The following is an 18,031-nucleotide window of genomic DNA, read 5'->3' as shown; positions in this document are numbered from 1 at the left end:
TGGCTAGCCACCATAGCTAAGCTCAGAAGGCGTTGCACTCGAGCGCATTCGATACGTGTTCCGTCGGAGCGCGCTCGCGCGCTAACTTAACGCGCCCGGCACGCCCGTTAGTAATTGACTTTTTTAAATGTGTCCACTAGGTGGCGAGCGCGCAGTTGGATTCGCCAATTACGGTTTTTAAATCAAGCATCTTTTCTTTCAAACCACGTAAGAGTTGGCGTGTTTATGTAGTAGAAGTAAATAAATAATTGCGCGAACGGCCATGTGTAGATAGATATGGTCGCTGCTCTTTGACTTGTTTCTTAAGCCAAGTCCAACCATAATCAAGCCAACAGCAGCAGCAGCAGCGAAGAAAGGTGTCGGACTAGTAGCGCTAGTAGCAGCAGCAGTAGCAGTGCTTGTGTGTATGTGGTCGAGTTTAGTTGTTTCGCTATGGCTACAGAGAAGCAGAGCTGTGCGAAAGAAAGTGACGATCCTGTGGTGGCCGCGAAGGACGAGCCTGTCGATGAGGAGCTCGACCACCTGCTTGACAGTAAGAGCAATTCTCACCTTGCGCTCACCATCGGTTTTCCTCTACAGTAGGCTCTGAAGGTAAAGCTCTGTCAGGCACGATTTTTTTTTTTTTTTTAAGCGGCGTGCCGTCGACACTTCTCACCACCTCGACTGGCCTTTCTCGACAAGGAGGAAAAGTTTGATGACCAGCTTAGGTCAGCGCATTATCGAATCAAGTTTCCGGGTGTTTTCCTCGAGTGCATGGTGAAATCAAGGAAGTTCTGCCCGTCGAACAAGCTTTTCTTTCCGCATGCTAGGGTCGCCCAGCGCGGCTTGGCCCGTCCAAGTGTTTTCGTTTTGGGCCCAGCGCACTTTAGAAGTGGTATCGTCACCGAGTCGCACCGTTTCGTCCGATCGTCGTAGCGCCTAAGCGGGGCGATTTCTCGAAGATTGCAAAATATATGTTACAGTGCACAGGTGCTGTGCAACTAGCAAAAAGAGCAGATGCTTATGCCAAGTCACTTGTAATAGTATAAATTCTTCCGTATGTCACAAACCTGTGTTCTTACTGATGCCCCATGAAGTATAACGGAGCACACGAGTGGTGCGGTGGCAAAAGTAGTCCAGTGACTGCAGGCAAAACTGCATGCCTCTATCAGCAGATGCACTGCAGATAGTGAGAGTGCGTCGGTACATTTGGCTGACCCATCGCGACGTTCTGATGCTGGCCTTTTCGCCGGCTCGAGCGAAGCCGACTGCTACCATCACGCCAGGGTCGGAAATGGTGGCATTCCTGACGAAGCAGAAAGCGCACGCCTCCGAGTTTTCTTCACGACGCGGGGAAACAATTGCATGCACCCCTGGCGAGCAGTGATGGTAGCAGCGCGACTTCGCTCGAGCCGGCGATAAGGCGTGCATCAGAACATAGAGATGGGTCGGCCGAACGTGCCGACGCACTCTCGCTATCTGCAGCGCATCTGCTGATAGAGTGCAATGGCAGTGGCGTAGCCAGAAATTTTTTTCAGGGCTTGAGGGGTTCAACCACTCTTTATGCATGTTCGTGCATGCGTTTGGATGGGTGTGTATATGTTACACATGCAAAATTGAAAAATTTCAGGAGGAGGGGGGTGGACTTCCCTCCCCTGGCTACACCAGTGTGCGCTGGCATGCATGCAGTTTTGCCCTGTTTGAACACGACAAAGCAAAAAACTGGGCTAGTTGGTACAGATTCATCATTACCGGAGAGTGCACACACTCAAGACGGAGACACGGGGAAGAACACAACACAAGCACCCACTTTCAACTGAAGTTTAATCAAGAAATCGGAAGAAAATTCACACATACAATACCACACACCGTCAATATGTGGAAATATAACTCGTACACTTGCAACACACATTGGTTAAATCTGAGCCTGAGAAGCAACAGGAGGCATTAAAACATAACCTGGTGGTTCCAGCAAGGTGCTATACAGAGTGGTCTAAAAAAAGATACTTGTTTATCAACTAGTGCAAGCGACGGCTGACTTACGCACTCACGATCTCCCTTTCTAATATGGAAGGTTTCCACAAATTTACCTCGTCCGAATGGCAGAACAAAGCACTTTTTAGACCACTCTGCATAGCAGCTTCCTGGAACCGGCAGATATGTTTTAATGCCTCGTGTTGTTTCTGAGGCTCAGTTTTATGGTGGTAGCAGCATAATTCCTGCATGATGCTATCATATAGTTCGCGTGTGTACACAAATAGGCCCTCCAAGGTGCGCCGGTCACATACGGATTTGTACGCACTGTTTTCCAATAATTGATGCTCTCCTGATCGTGGGCTTGATGGCAGTCAGCTGTTTCTGATATCTGATCTTTTATCGAGGTTATTGGCGTGATTTGTCATTTCAAGATGCCACATTTCATTGTTGCCAGGATATGAACGCATGGCCGTCATTGTTGTCTGTAGCTATTTAGGTGTTGCACTGCTAAACACGTGAATGACTGTCCAATTCATAGCATCGAGAAAGGAAACGGTCGGGAAGGTGATTTGTGTCAATTACCACCTGTTAGGGTAAGTGAAGTATTTCGACGCAGCAAAAGCCGACAAAACATCTTCACCACCGAGGTCACGTGGCACCACCTGGCATACTTCCCGCTACTCCAAATGGTGAGACAGAAGCAAGCAACGTTCTCTGCAGCTCTCACCAAGATTGGAGACGGAGAAGCCCTCACCGACGATGAGTTGACCATGTTGCACTCTCGCTTTGTAACTAAAGCAGAGGCATCTCGAAGGTGTCCACAAGGTGTCCGTCTTTTCTACGCGAACAAGGATGTCGAGGCTTACAACAGTCAAGAGGCCGTAGAAGGCATATCCCATGTGCAGACCGTCCATGCCAGGGACACCATTTCTGGTAACCGAACTCCCGAAGAGCGTGACAACGCGATCGAGAAAATTGCCGAAATGTCGCTTACCGAAACGGGCAACTTACCATCTAAAATCATTTTGTGCATTGGGAAGCCTTACATGATCACAGTTAACATAGACGTAGTGGACGGCCTGGTCGACGGTGCGGTTGGTAACCTTGCCCATACTGAAATGGACGAATCAGGCTGCATCAAAAGATTGTGGCTGAATTTTGAATGTGGTGCCACGGGAAGACTTGCGCGACTGAAGGCGGCACCGTTGCACAGTGTACTCGGAAGCGCTGTCAGTGCCGACTGGGTGCCTATTAAAAAGCGCACTGTGACAACAACATTGGATCGTAGGATAGACATTACATGCCGGTGCACACAATTTCCTGTCGTTCAAGCCAGCGCCATAACCGTACACAAGTCCCAGGGCGGCACGTATACTGGGGTGGTTTATGGCTACCACAAGCGTCATCCCCAGAAACTTGTGTACGTGGCATTGAGTCGAGCCACGTCTATCGATGGCCTTTACATCATCAACGCTGACGACGATTTCACATTTTATCACGGTGCCGCAAATCCAGATCGAGCGCTGCGTGATGAATTGAATAGATTGAAAAACCATCGGCTTGACACCATCGTTCAATGTTGTTTTGCAGTACTCGATCAGCCTCACCGACTTGCCATGTGCTTGCTCAACGTGCGTTCACTCGCTGCACACAGGCATGACGTCCTGCACCACCACATCCTAATGCGAGTGCCCGCGCTTTGTTTTTCCGAGACCTGGGGTCATTCAGTGGAAATCGACGGCTACAGGTGTGTAGCATCAGCAAACAGACGTAAGCACCGGGCATCGGGTGTGGCCATCTACGAGCGAGGAAATGAGTGCGTGCCATTCCCACTCGTCGGTGCACCGGACGTCGACTTCGCCAACGTTTGCCCAGTACGAAATTCCGAAGGTATTGTGGTAGCCTCCCTGCACGTGTCGCCAGGCGCACAACACAGCCAGATAGCAGACTTCTTAATACAGACCTTTGCTCCTGAACAGCATGTGCCTCTGATTGTTACGGGGGATTTCAACGTGAACACAAAGGATCCCCACAACGCCTGGTTCACACACTGCGTGCAAGTGGACCTTGCGATGACCTTTGCATCGAATACAAGTGGCAGCTCATCGATCACCGGCTCTTGTTTAAACTTTGTCTTTACGAACAACAAAGTGCCCATATTGTTAGGGTGCATGTCTTTCACTATGTACTTCTCCGATCACAAAGCACACCTAACCGATTTGGAATAAATGCTTGTTGATAACAACCTCCTTAAACACTTCACCATCAATAAAAATGGATGTGCCGAAAATCAACGCCACGAGCAGCCCCAGCACCAACATAATTCAATCTTTCCAGGAGTCAGATGTGAATGCAATTTTCCACGCTACAATACTGTAGTCTTTATGGCGTAGTGGGCACTGCCCTACTTTACGAAATGATTACAGTTATGGTGCAGTGGGTACCTATCATCGGTACTTGCACTAGTTCGCCCAAGCGTTTATAATGGTCGCTAAGAACGCCGCTCCTCAAGCTTACGCTGTGACTGTGCTGCGTTTACGCGCAGGCCTGGCGTTTTTCTCAAATAGGGCTCCTGAATTTTTCCTGTTTTGCGAATGAGATTGATGTGCTGTGGTATGCTGCTCTAATGCCAGCGGAGAGCCACCAGATGCGTCATTTTTTAGGTTTCTTGCCACATCGCTGCAGACGACGAGAGAAGTGCAAGGAGTATGTTGCGTAAGCGCTAACAGAACCGACGGCAAACTCCTGCGTCTGTGACAATCACTTTGACAGAGTTCGAGAAACAGTGACTTGATTCTTAGGACTTGATGAGCAACGTGTCTGCTTAGGCCACAAATTTTTCTATTGCGCTTTTTCGGAATGAGACTGGCGGCAGTTGTGGATTTCTTTACCATGCGATGTTGGTTGTGTCAGCATCACTTGTGTGGTGTACATGTAAAAAAACCGAAACACTCAAGCAACTGTTCACAAGACTGGCATCACACTATGTCACGTACCCGGACTACTTACTGACTGTTTTCAAGCACAAGGCAGTGAGGTGCCATGGGTGCATCGCTCGCTTTTATAAAGGAATAACAGCAAGGTATAATCTCTCTGTGACACTCATTGAGGTCCATCATCTGACAACAGTTACGACCTTAAAGTAATCTTTCTTCATTTTGTAATTGGCACTTGGCCTTGTCTTTCATTTTCATTACATTGCATACTGCTTAATGTGCTGGCTCTCATGCGATTGTTGAAACCAAGCAGCATTGTGCAGTACTCTAGAGTGAGGCTTCCCAAACACCGAGTGTTGATAGCTCTTCTGTCCAGATGTGGCGCGAAATTTACGGGACACATGAAGAAGAAACGTCACGCCAAATCTCGTAGTAACTAAATGAGACCAACTAATTCAACAGACAGACCTCTTAGTTCCTGCTGCAAAATAGCTGTCCGTCACTGGTGACACCAGGGGGGCTATTTTGTAAGCGGTCTGTCACAGAACGGAGGCGTTGACGGAACAAAATGTCACGAGAGGATAAGAGGGAGCAAACAGCCAATAGACGAGCTGAGGGGATTCAGAAATGTTTTCAGTGCATGAAGAAATATAGAATCATTATAGCTGAACATCAGTATTGGCAGGCATTGGTTTTCAAAGCTTGAAATTGAAGAGTGCGATGACTTTAACAATTTATTTGTGTTAATGTCGTGAGAGGATGCTAGGTCCTGTCGCCCTTTGAAGAGTCGTTCAATGGTGGGGGGCAGGTTGCAATTTTCACAAGCTGTCGGCACGGGATGAGGGTAAGCCAGACACAAAGTAGGCTAATTCACTTCTCCAGCCCCAGCGCTTACGTTTGGATCCAATCCAAGTCGTCCAGAGACCGTTTGGTATTCGTTTTATCGGGCAGAACGGGGCCTCTGGCCGTTCTCTGCCAAAACAATTGACAGCACTGCCGTTTCCAGTTGCTGTTCTCACGTCTTGACCGTCACATGAGCCTCAGCCAATCACGTGCGGCTCCCTCTTGTCCTCTCGTGTTCGTTCCGTCAACGCCTCCGTTCTGTGATAGAACGCTTACAAAATAGCTTCCCAGCTCTAAAGTGCAACACCCCTGACTGCCGGAGTCGTGAACTTTCTTCAAATCTTCAAAAGAAAATGTGTTGACAAAGTTTTGTAAAACTTGACAGGCAGCTCGGAAGATCGGCGGTGCCAATACTGGCCTCCTGCGTATATTCAAAGCTGTTAAACAGCAGCAAATAAACAAACCCAACCCAAGTATGAGCACGGCACAATGTTAACCAACGCATAAGCTACCACACTATCATGTCGACTGGAGGACTGCCATAATTATGTTTGGCTGTCATCGCTAGAGGCACTCTCCCAATCATGAAAAAGGTCCATTTGCAATGTTTGTGTCAACTAATCCTGTCATTGGCCTTAAACATGTTTCATGGTATTGAAGCAACTATAGAGCCAGTTGATTACACAGTACTATGCCTAGTACTTACTCGCTGCTCTGTCAGTCATCTGCTAACACTGGCTAGTTTACACTGCAAATTCATTTAGATAAGTGTTTCAAGGAAAACCTGGTGCAAGCAGCACAGACAGCACAGATGTTTGTTTTAAGGACAGATCATAGAGGCGCGTTTACACTAGAATGACACGACGCAGACACTAGGCAGACGCAGATGGTCGGCCGCTGTGTTGCCGGCTGTCAATGTTGCTGAACCATTTGGTCACACTAGGCCGACTCCGACGCCTCGTTAGACAGCATGTCGTCTTAGTGTAACACGATGGAAGACCAAAAAACCGCAGTTTCACCGCAAGGGCAAAGCAATGAATGCGATAGCAACAAATTGTAATGTTATACGAAGTAACACCGGCAGTTATTTCTTTTGGATCCGATCTCGCGTAACTCTACAAAACGCTGGTGTTAGAGAATATTGCGGCCGCTCCAGGGAGAGAAGCAGATTTTGCATGGTCTCTTCGCCTTGAGAGCACAACATAGAGCACAGCACGTAGAAGGGTATGCGAGCTGTCCGCTGATGCCTGCCCAGAGAGTGTGCACGCTAGCGTTCATGACCACGCCCTTATAATCAATGAGGGTGGTGATTTGGGCTTGTTGGTATAGCATGATAATTGATGGTAGCGCAGGCTAAGGACAGGGACAAAAGAAAGGCACATTCGCTGTGTTGTGTTGAATGTGTCTTTCATTTGTCCTGGTCCTTAGCCTGCACTACTTATAATCAAAGTTCACTGGTGCTGCTCGAGTGACACATCCTGCTCCCCCCCCTCATTTCATGCTTCTTCATGACAGGCGGGCATTTTTCTCTCTGCTTGAGCAGCACTTGACAGGCCTCGCACGTGGGATGATGCTCTTGCATGCGCCCTCGTGCAATGGAGATGGGTCAGCTTATTTCATCTCTGCTGCAGCTGTGTTTGTCGCCCCACGCTCGCACGCTTTTACCTGCGGATAAAACATGCAGTACGCAGGGGGATGTTATCGATTTGGTCTTTATACGGAACATGACGGCGATGGCAAAAACCTGCCGGGAGTGTGCATATAATTGCTATCGCAGTAAAACACCAGCAAACCGCATTGGCCGACTCGTCGTCGGGAGGTGTTGGGTAAACTGTTGGCTGAGCAAAAACACGCCCTGAGCAAACCGAATGTGCAACGCTTCGAACCTCGAAGGGGAGTTCCTGGAAGAGATAGTGGAGGCCCCCACGAGACCATCGAGCATTTGACAATGGGTCTCTTGGGCACCCCTCCGACATCTTTACTTCGCTTCCCATTTGTTTATCCGCACCACCGGTCTGTGATGAGTTAGTGGTCCTTGCGGGACCCGCAAGAGGTTAGTGTACGATGCATGCGCAGTGGCGACATTAATGCAAAGCTTTGCGTACGCTATTCTAAAACTAGTCTTTTAGCTAGCTACGGAGATACGGTATGCAAATACGGTAAGGCAGTATATTACCGCTCTTCCTTTCCCAGTCGTGATTTTGCTAGTGAAGGCACCCCAATGCCACAAAAGCTTTTTCAAAAATTAGTGTGGGGTTTTCAAGCCTCATCGTTGCCTGTCAGCCTACCTATTCTTAACGAGGAACCTGTCGTTCAGGGGACACACTGTCACTGGAACTGGGAGCGGCTTAAGCACAACGAGCAGGAAAGGAGGAGCACTACCATACTGCCTTACTGTATTTGCATACCGTATTTCCGTAACTTGCTAAAAGACTCTATTGCCTAATTTCTTTGTGCAAGTCCGGTCAGTGTCATGGCTCAAGCCACCAGTGGACTAGAGAATCTGCGGACAAAAGGCCGACAAAAAGACAAGTCGCAGACGGCGTCTTCCACAGACAATCGACTAACCGTTGGCATCGTTGCAGTGTAAACAGGACGGCGACATGACAAAAGACATTCTCGGTGACAGCAGACCGAAATCTGTGCCTTGTTGCTCTAGTGTAAACGCGCCTTAACCCTTTCAGACGCCACCTATAAAGAACTCTCTGTAAATGCGTCAAATCGATACAACATTATTTCAAGGCGCTCGATATTCTATTGCAACAAAAATAATGTCATAATACGCTAATTTATGTGTTATAGTAATTATTCCTAATTAAATTCTAATTAAATATCTATTCATTCTCAAGTCATTGATGCCTTGTTTTTGCATAAATAAAATCAAATGTCAGGCTAGAAATATGCTGCGAATTTGTTTTCGGTTATATCAGTTGTGAGTGAAGAAAAATTATACTTTAGACGTGGTTCGCGGGAAGCGGCACATCGAACTACTCGTCAAATGTGGTAGTGACTTCAGCAAAGCAATCGTATGCAACAGTACACTGCAAAATAAAGTTAAATGAAGACAAATTTATTATGCAGGAGGCTCAATTCATGCAAAGCTCAATGTATCTAGCCCTTTCTTAGCCACTAGTCGATACAACTAACAATATCAAGTGGTGTACACAATTGTGTACATAGCATGTCAAAGGGTTAAGGAGTCTACCTTCTTTATGCATGAATCTACAGCCTTTGCAATTTGGTGCTGCACAGCTTGACGTTGATTTCCAGCTGCATTTCAGTGGGGTCTCAAATACTTGGGTGCATAAATTTAGGTGCACATTAAAGAACCAGGTACACTTTAGCGTCTCTATTGCTCGTCTTGTGATCGGATTGCAGTTGTGGTGCATAAAACCCAAGAATTTAATTAATTATAATTCCATTAACTTTGGCTGTGCACTGCAGATATTACAAACGAACAAGCCCCAATAAAACCTTTATGGTTGCAGCATAATTGTGATAGAGGCATTTCTTTTCAATCTATTGTGATCTTCCAGGTGCACTGCAGGATTTTGAGAAGCCTTCTAGTGACTCAGCCAAGGTGAGAAAAGTTTCATTTTACAGTATTAGTGTCGCTGAAATAGAGGCTGGGTCCGATCTAGTTGGTACAGTGACTTATTGAAACTGGTAAGTGCACGAAGACAGGGACAATGAAAACGACACACAGAATGCTGTGTGTTGACATACAGAGCTCGACACATAGAGGGTCACCATCTACTGAGCAGCCATCCGCTAGAGGCGGCATCAATTAATTGCTTAGGTACAGACGACTGGGGCGCAAGGTACATTTCTTGAAAAAGAAGAGAAGACAGAGACCTAAGCAATGTACGCACCAACTAGCCCAGAAACCAGTCCTTTTGGCATCAATTAAAATTAGCGATTAGATCCTGGTGGAAATGAAAAGACCACGAATTATTTTTACAGATTGAAGCATCCTTTTGTAATCTGAGTAGGATTTACATTTTTCAATTAAAGTCACAAAAAAGAAAAAAACGGCATATTGCGCAGCCCAGCGGAAGAGCCTTGAAGCTGCTATGGAGTCATTCACTTTGCTGTGCGTAGTCTGATGCTTTCATGCGGCGTATAATTAGTGCTCAAATATAGAGTACATATCCATCCCTGCTATATTCTGGGCTGCTTGCAAGGTAGTAGGAGTTGGAATCTGAGAAGCAGCGCTGCCTTCACAACAACTCGTGGGTAGTGATGCAGAACTATCCATGGTACTATCGATACTATTGATAGCTGAGTCACTGTCCAACTATCGATGGTAAAAGATACTATCGATAGCGCTATCAATAGTTTAAAATCAACAGCGCGAACTCATTGCAGAATAAACTTGGTTTCCCGCACGCGTGGTACATAGTGGAGTCGGAGGAGCCAGCTGAAGGGCAAGAAAGTTGACATGCTTGTGTTCTTCACCCGAGTGCTTCGCTGACACATGATCATAAAGTCAAACTATTCAGCTGTAATGGAAATGAATCCGTTGCATGGGGTGGAACTGCGCAGCTTCAGTTTTATATTGCATTTTACGCTTTAAAAGTAAAAAGAATTATCAAGAACAAAGATTGGTAATTGTAAGATGTAACTGGTTGCTTTTAAATATGAATTTATTGACAGACATATGCCGCCATTTTCACTACGCAAATAATTTATTTCGCGAAAAATTTGCTCATAAATTAAGCGAAGCTGATAATAGGCTATCGCAAATATTTTGGCAATTTGGCCAGCCAGCAACAGCATCGTTATTCGCACCACTATGGATAGTTTGTCACGTGGTTGTGACGGTGAAGAATGCCACAGCAAGACTGGGAAATATGAAGCTCTTTATTTGGCTGAACTTGTGCCCAGAAAATCAAAACTCAGAATACAAGCGATACACGCTGCGACTGATAGAGGCGAGAACAGTCGCCGGTCGTCGAGTAATCTGATAATCGGTAGAACGCTTCTTCTTTTATACATCAGTCATCAAACCTTCCAGCGTTATCGCTGGTGCACGCGTAAGCTTTCGAATAAACTTGAATATTCGCGTCCGGCGCGTAATCTTAAAATGTCAAACAATCGCGAAGCTTCTCAAACATTGCGTCGCGGTCTGCGTGAAACGCTGCTAATAGTCTGTGGGTGAAACCCGAATACATAAAAACAAAGCAATAAACATACGTGGCAGTAATATCGCTAGTAATATTACCAATGGTGGTACCGATCAGTGTTGCGGAGTTGCCACTCCGGAATTGGAATGACTCCAGAATCATTCCACATTTTCGCGAGCCCGGAATGGTATGGGGACAACGCTTGGAGGAATGGAATGGGAATGAATTAAGCGCCTTTTGCACGGAATGGAATGGGAATGGAATTACGTCTTTCCTTTAAAATAAAGCACGTTTTCATCTACACGCTGTTTTTTAAACTTCAAACATTAGTAAGTCAGAGCCTCGAATTTACCAATAAACAAGTATTTTTTAAATGGCTTGGCTGATTAGAAGCATGGTAGATTTATAAGCAACACGCCTACTGCAATTCTGTCGTTATATAGACTGTGTTGCTCCGAAGTTTGTCTCTATTCTTCGCGTAACCGTGGCTCTATATCGTTGGTATCCGTTGTGCGGAACTACGGCGATATGCCGCACATATCTGGAATGGTGACTTTTTTTGGCGAGATTTGTAAAAAAAATGGTGACTTTTGGTGACTTTTTGCTTGTTGTTTGGCGAAATTTACTCAAAAGCCAGCGGCAACCCTGCCATACAGGGCCATCACGCTGTCAGTGAGGGGCGATGCAGAAATGTGAGGGGTGAGTCGCGACATCTGGACATACCTCCCTGAATCTGCTCCTGGACACTGTTGGGCACATGAGTAAAAGAGCGGCAATTTATTGGGTTGGGTTACTTATATACAGTCTTGGGTCACATGGTGCCAAGTGGGGCAGCATTGTTGGGCTAGAAATTTAATATACATGAGACAAAATATAATACCAGTTTGTCAGTATGTATTTTTGCAACAATTTCGTGTAAGTTGCGTCACATTTGCTGGCTCAAGAAGCAACTACACAGTCCTGAAGTCTGTTCTGCTCACATTTTTTTCAAGCGTAGATGCAATGAAGAAGGGATTCATGCAGGTGCAGCCAAGCTTGGCAGCAGAACCACTGGTGGGCACTGAAAGGCCGCATCCATGGACAGCCGAGTTTGGCCAGTTTGCCGACGTGATGCAAGGTCTGCTGCAGGAGGACCCTCAGCTGCAGGAGCAGTTTAGCCGCATTGCACAGAGTGCCAACCGGGCTGGTACTTCTCACTTCTCCCATCTGGCATGCTGCAAGCACGACCGTCGTTCTTTTTAAAAATCAACCTCACTCCAACGTCGACTTCGTCAAAATCAATGGCAGGCATGCTAATAATTTAAACAGTTTATGGTGAAAAATTTTTAAATGCAAGTCATTTGGACTTATGTATCACCCCAGGAAGAACGAACATTATAGTAAAGTTAATGCAGTGAAACCTTGTTAGTACAAACACCACATTTACAAACGTTTCACCCTGACCGCTCATGGTTTCAGTGTAAGATATTACAATGAGCTCCAGGATAACACTCATTTCCTTATCGTGTTAACAATAACTCAGTTCTAGGAATTCATATCTCTAATGTTCAGGGCACACATAGTGGACCCCTTATGGGTTGAGTGGGCACTTGCAGCTAAAAAAAGCTGAGACAGTGGAGACAGAGATAACATTGCCAATGGGGGTGTCTTTGTTTGGTTTGTTGTGTGACATATCAGGCTTTGCTTCCCACTTTGCATTTTCAGTTTGTGTGCTGACCACCTTGGCGTCACCACAGCGCATGGTTGCCAGATTTCTCCACTTTGTGCTAAATTGGCTACCTTTGAGGGCTTGCGGCATGGAAATTTTCATGTTGGCTACATTTAAAAACGGCACTAAACAGCATTATACTTAATTATGCTTCAACAGTGTAAGAAGCGATACTTGGGCTAGTTGGTGGTAATTCATTATGTAAGAACAGCACCACCTGTGTCGTGTCTTTCCTGGTCCTTGTCTTTTTTAGTGCTGTTGTTCTTACATAATTAAGCAGCATAATTATACCATTTGTGGTACACGCAATGTGCACTCACTATCATAACTATATCTGTTTGTGTGGGAGGAACCCAACCTTCACCATACTGAAGTCGTGAGGCCATGCTGAACTTCAGAGATCAGGTTTCCATGGGTGGCTACTGTTGATGCTACAAAGAGAGATGACATTATTGTTTTTCTATTTCCTGCACCCTAATAGAAAACATTTTGCAAACTGAATCAGAAGTTGTTTCTGCTGAGTGGATTTGCATAGTGGCTAAGGTATGGGGGCACAGTGTTCGTGAGAGACTCAAAGAAATCAAGAAGCACTAGATGGAATTATTCTAGAAGGAGTCATTTCACACTTAGCTTCCTCATGTGATTATGCATCAGAGAAGCAGCTTGGTAACATTTTCTGCCTACTTTTTAGCACCTACAGGGAACTGGAGTCCTTTTTCACATATTTTAGAATTTCTTCGGTATTTTTCACATTTTGGAACTCTCTGTTACAAATAAAAGAGGACGAAGGGGCGAGGCTCATGAGCAACTGCCACGGGCGCTGGCACGCTCAGTTGGTTCTAATCCTTCGACACAGCCAGACGGTCAGGTTCTGTTTCTCTCTTTGTCTATTTCGTTACATTCGTTCTGGTGCTGAAACCCGCCCGGTCGTCTGGTTCTCGACCTTCCACCATGGACCAACTACGCACTAAGCGCGGCTTTGCCCGAACCACCATCACCAAAGCCCTATCAACACTCGGCGCCCTGCTCGCAGATTCGACCACCCTGGCTGGCAGGCTCCAGGAGATCCTCGACCTAATCGCGGTAAAAAACGCCCAACCTGTCCGCTTCGACAGCGAAATCCAGGCCGCACATCACGATGATGAATTGGAAGCAGACCTGACTACCGCCTATGAGTACAAGGAGAAAGTCAGCTATGCACAAACGAGAGTTCGCCGCGCAACCGAGCCACGGCCCCCGATGCCACCCACATCCGTCCCTGTTACCGCTAGTCCTACCAGTGAGCCTCTCGCATCGACATCGACACAGGTAGCAAATTCACCTTTGCCCGGCCTCTCAACTCCAACGCCGCCATCTTGCATCGCCTTGCCCAAGCTGCACATCCTAAGTTTTGCCGGTGAGCGGCGCGAGTGGCAAGGATTTTGGGACCAATACTGAGTCAGCATTCATGACAACGACTGGATCCCAAAAATCTACAAATTCAAATACCCTATTGACATTCCTGACTGGGGCAGCCAAGGTAGCCATCCAAGGTATTTGCCTCGCCGAAGCTAACTACGACGTAGCCATTCTAATTTTGTCCGACCGGTTCGGCCGTCGCGACATGCTAGTCGACGATCATCTAGACAATTTGCTGTCTGTTGCGCCAGTTCGAAGCTCAGCCGACGTGACCATATTAAGGAATCTCCATGATGAGACAGCATTTTGCATAAATGCACTGGAAGGTCTCGGAGTGTCTCCAGGAGAGTATCCTCTTGAAGGCGTTACCTCCGGACCTCAGCATCCTGTATCGTCAGCGGCAAAAGGAAGCCCTACTAGCGGAAAACACTGATGCATGTCAAGGAGCCCAGTCACAACAAGGGAAAGACATCATGAACTTAATTCGAGTTCAGATAGAAATACGGGAGGAAAGCGGTCTCGAGGAAGCGACATCGTCCACAAGCCGGCGGCATCCGCAGCGAGAATTCTGGCCACCACAATCACCCCTGCCATCCGCTGCGGCTTTATCAGCCGAAGTTCGACCCCCCTACTCGCGCCCCTGCCTGCTCTGCAACTGGCCCGAATACACTATTCAGGAGTGCTCCGAACGCCTCACTCCGGAAGAGAAACGAAGAAGGCTTCAGGTGGACAAACTGTGCTTCTGCTGCGCCAAACGCAACCACTTCGCCAACGATTGCCGAACCTCCAGATCCCTGCAGTGCTGGACGGCATTTGACTTCGCTATGCGACATCAACAACGTCAGGAACCGGTCACAGCGTACCGGCAACGCCTCAGCATCACAAGATCGTGCATCAGGGTCTGCCACAACCCCATCTCGAGCAACTTCAGTGTCAACTAGCAGTGCTGGTCTCACGCCCGTGCTGCTGCAGACTGGCAGGGCATGGGCTATCGCGCCAGAAAAGACTGTGCTGATTCGCTTCCTGCTCGACACAGGAAGTCAATGCTCTTTCGTTAGGCAGGACATCGCTCGTGCCTTGAATTGTCCTGTTCGAGCAACTGAGCGTCTTACCTTGTTCACTTTCAGGAAAACGCAGCGTCCCGCGACTCTGACTTGTGAGCGCGTTGCGGTGACGCTTTGGAGCCAACATAGTAGTAACCAGACCACAATAGAAGCTCTGGCAATACCAGAAATTAGCCCAGTGACAAGTCCACCAGCAGACAGTGAGCTCGTCACCATGATGACACGGCAAGGTATGCTCCCGGCTGATGCACGTCCAGAAGCGACAACATTCCGGGAGGACGAGATCAGTGTATTAATAGGATCTGACATCTACTGGGACATGCCAACCGGACAGATAACACAGCTTTCCCCTCAGATAACGGCGGCAGAAACCCTTTTTGGATGGACCATTCAGGGTACTCTGAGCAACCTAGCGCAAGGATCGAGAACGTGAGCTACTTCTCTCTTCATTGCTGTCGAAGAAGCCACTGAAAGCGATACCGCCCTGGACATGCGAATTGCCAACTTATGGTGCATCGACTCTCTAGGTGTGCAAGACAGTCCTGACGGCAGCCAAAGCGACAGCATCGCCCTTGTATTGTTCAAAAATGACGTGTCCAAGAAGGGAGAGCACTACGAGGTTCCCCTTCTTCTGTGGGAGCCAGGTCTGGAAACCGGCCAAAGCAACTATGACCTCGCTAAACAGCGGCTCCTGATGCAGCTCCGTCGCTTCCGACAGCAACCAGATCTTCTTGTTCATTATGATGACACCATCAAGGCATACTTCAATGAATCCCACGTGGAACGAGTACTACATGCCGCATCATGGAGTAATTAGTCGTGATGCCGTCACCACCAAGCTTCGGGTTGTTTTTGACGCGTCATCTCACGCTTCCGGTCAACCACCCTTGAACAACGTGCTCATGAAGGGGCCTAAGATGGATGCCGACTTACTTAAACTTTTGCTCAACTTCAGAATGCATCCAATAATCATGGTGGCTGACATTAAGAAGGCGTACCTTCAAATCAGCATTCGCCCGGAGGACAGAGATGCGCTGCGTTTCCTATGGGTTGCTCATCTCCCGACGGAACATGAACCATTTCCGCCAATCGTTCACTGGCGAATGACCCGCGTGCCCTTCGGCGCTAAGTCCAGCCCCTTTCTCCTAGCAGCAACGTTACATCACCATTTCAGAGTCTCCGAAGAGCGATTCACCGAAACAGTGGAATGCCTCCGACAGTCATTTTACGTCGATGATTTAGTGGTCGGTGCGGACAACCTGCATACGGCTCAACGGATTTACTCGGAGGCGAGAATCATTCTAGCGGACGCCGGCATGGAGCTTCGTAAGTGGGCATCAAACAGCTCCTTGCTAAGAGAACAGTTCCGGACGGACCGATTATCATTGGAAGATGAAGGTGGCGATCCACATACAATGAAGGTCCTCGGGCTTTGCTGGGAAAGAGACAATGATTCCGTTATCGTGAGCGCCGACCACGTCATCAAATTGGTATCAACTATGCCCACCACAAAATGAACAACGCTCCAAAGATTCGCTAGCTTGTACGATCCTCTCGGCTTCCTCATGCCGTTCACTGTTCGAGCCAAACTGATTTTTCAAGATCTCTGGAAACTAAAGCATCCTTGGGATTGCCCACTACCACAAGAACAGCTAACAGCATGGAACGCCTGGTGTTCCGAGCTCCCGACGCTAAGCGAGGTTCGCTTGCCACAACAAGTCAACAGGGTGCTAGGACATCCAATTAGAACCACCGAGCTACACGTCTTCGCAGATGATAGCATGCGGGCGTACGGCGTAGCTGTCTATGTATGTGCTGAGTCAATGCACTCGCAAGAACGCAGTACTTACCTTCTTATGAGCAGGGGGCGAATTGCACCACGGAAAGCTATCTCTCTGCCTCGGTTGGAACTGCTAGCCTGTCTTACAGCGGCCCGCATCTACAACCACATCAAGAACATACCATGTTTCAAAAGACAAGACCGTTTTTTTGGACTGACTCCCAGATTGCCATCCACTGGATGTCACAAGATCCAAGGCACCGCGACGTCTACGTCAGAAACCGAGTCGCAGAAATACAGCAGCATACAGCGGGCCACAAGTGGCAGCACTGCAAAGGCAAGGAAAATCTGGCCGACCTACTGACAAGAGGTATCACTGCGGTTGCACTTCTTCGTTCATCTCTATGGTGGAGAGGTCCTTCATGGCTCTCTATTCCCAAGCACGCCTGGGAGGATGACTGGATTTGCCCAAAGCCTATTTTAACCGCTGAAGAAGTAGTATCTGAGGCTGAATGCGTTGTCACCCTTGCCCAACAGCAAGCATTACTCAAGGTCACCAACTACAGCCGGTACTCACGACTTCTTCGACTAACGGCGTGGACATAACGTTTCATCGATAACGCAGCAACACGGCGAGCGTCGACAGTCAGACCGCTAAATGCCCAAGAAATCGCACGAGCTGAACATTACTGGATCAAGCAAGTCCAGCATTTGAACTTTCCTGACGACCTTGCAGCACTGTCGGCTGGAAAATCGGTGCCCACTTCCTCCCATCTTTTGCTTCGGCGTCCGTTCATCGATGACGACGGATTCATGTGCGTTGGAGGGCGCTTGCAACTTCTGCCCGGCATCATGTCCCTCTGTCACCCTATCGTGCTTCCTAGTGGCGATGCTGTCATTGAGTTGCTAATTCGTTCCACTCATGAGCGAATGCTTCACTCAAGTGTCGAGCACACACTCACCGAATTATGTGAGCGCTTCTGGGTACTGAAAGGTCGCAAAACCATAAAGTCCGCATTAAGAGGCTGTCTGATGTGCCGACGACGCAAGATTGCCCCGGAATCGGCACTCACAGCGCCATTACCAAAAGACCAAATTACTGAAGCAAGCCCATTTGCGGTTGTCGGAGTTGACTTCTGCGGACCACTTTATTGTCATGCAGCGAAGCAGACTTGCTCTAAAGCCTACATAGCCATCTTCTCATGCGCTGTAACACGCGC

General features: G+C 47.7%; 1 protein-coding gene across 1 annotated transcript in view; it reads left to right on the top strand.

The window, feature by feature from the left end:
* Positions 1-315: 315 nt before the first annotated feature.
* The window catches only part of LOC119393128 (peroxisomal biogenesis factor 19), a 120,944-nt gene continuing 103,228 nt past the window's right edge, over positions 316-18,031 (top strand). Inside the window, exons 1-3 of the mRNA XM_037659952.2 lie at positions 316-532; positions 9,272-9,315; positions 11,885-12,047. Coding sequence (XP_037515880.1) covers positions 433-532; positions 9,272-9,315; positions 11,885-12,047 — 307 coding nt within the window. The 5' untranslated portion in view covers positions 316-432. The remainder of the gene's footprint in view (positions 533-9,271; positions 9,316-11,884; positions 12,048-18,031) is intronic.

This window comes from Rhipicephalus sanguineus, chromosome 5 (assembly GCF_013339695.2).
Source record: "Rhipicephalus sanguineus isolate Rsan-2018 chromosome 5, BIME_Rsan_1.4, whole genome shotgun sequence".
Lineage (NCBI taxonomy): Eukaryota > Metazoa > Arthropoda > Arachnida > Ixodida > Ixodidae > Rhipicephalus > Rhipicephalus sanguineus.
The sequence above is the reverse complement of the archived record's forward strand: the minus strand, read 5'-3'. Positions and strand labels throughout refer to the sequence as shown.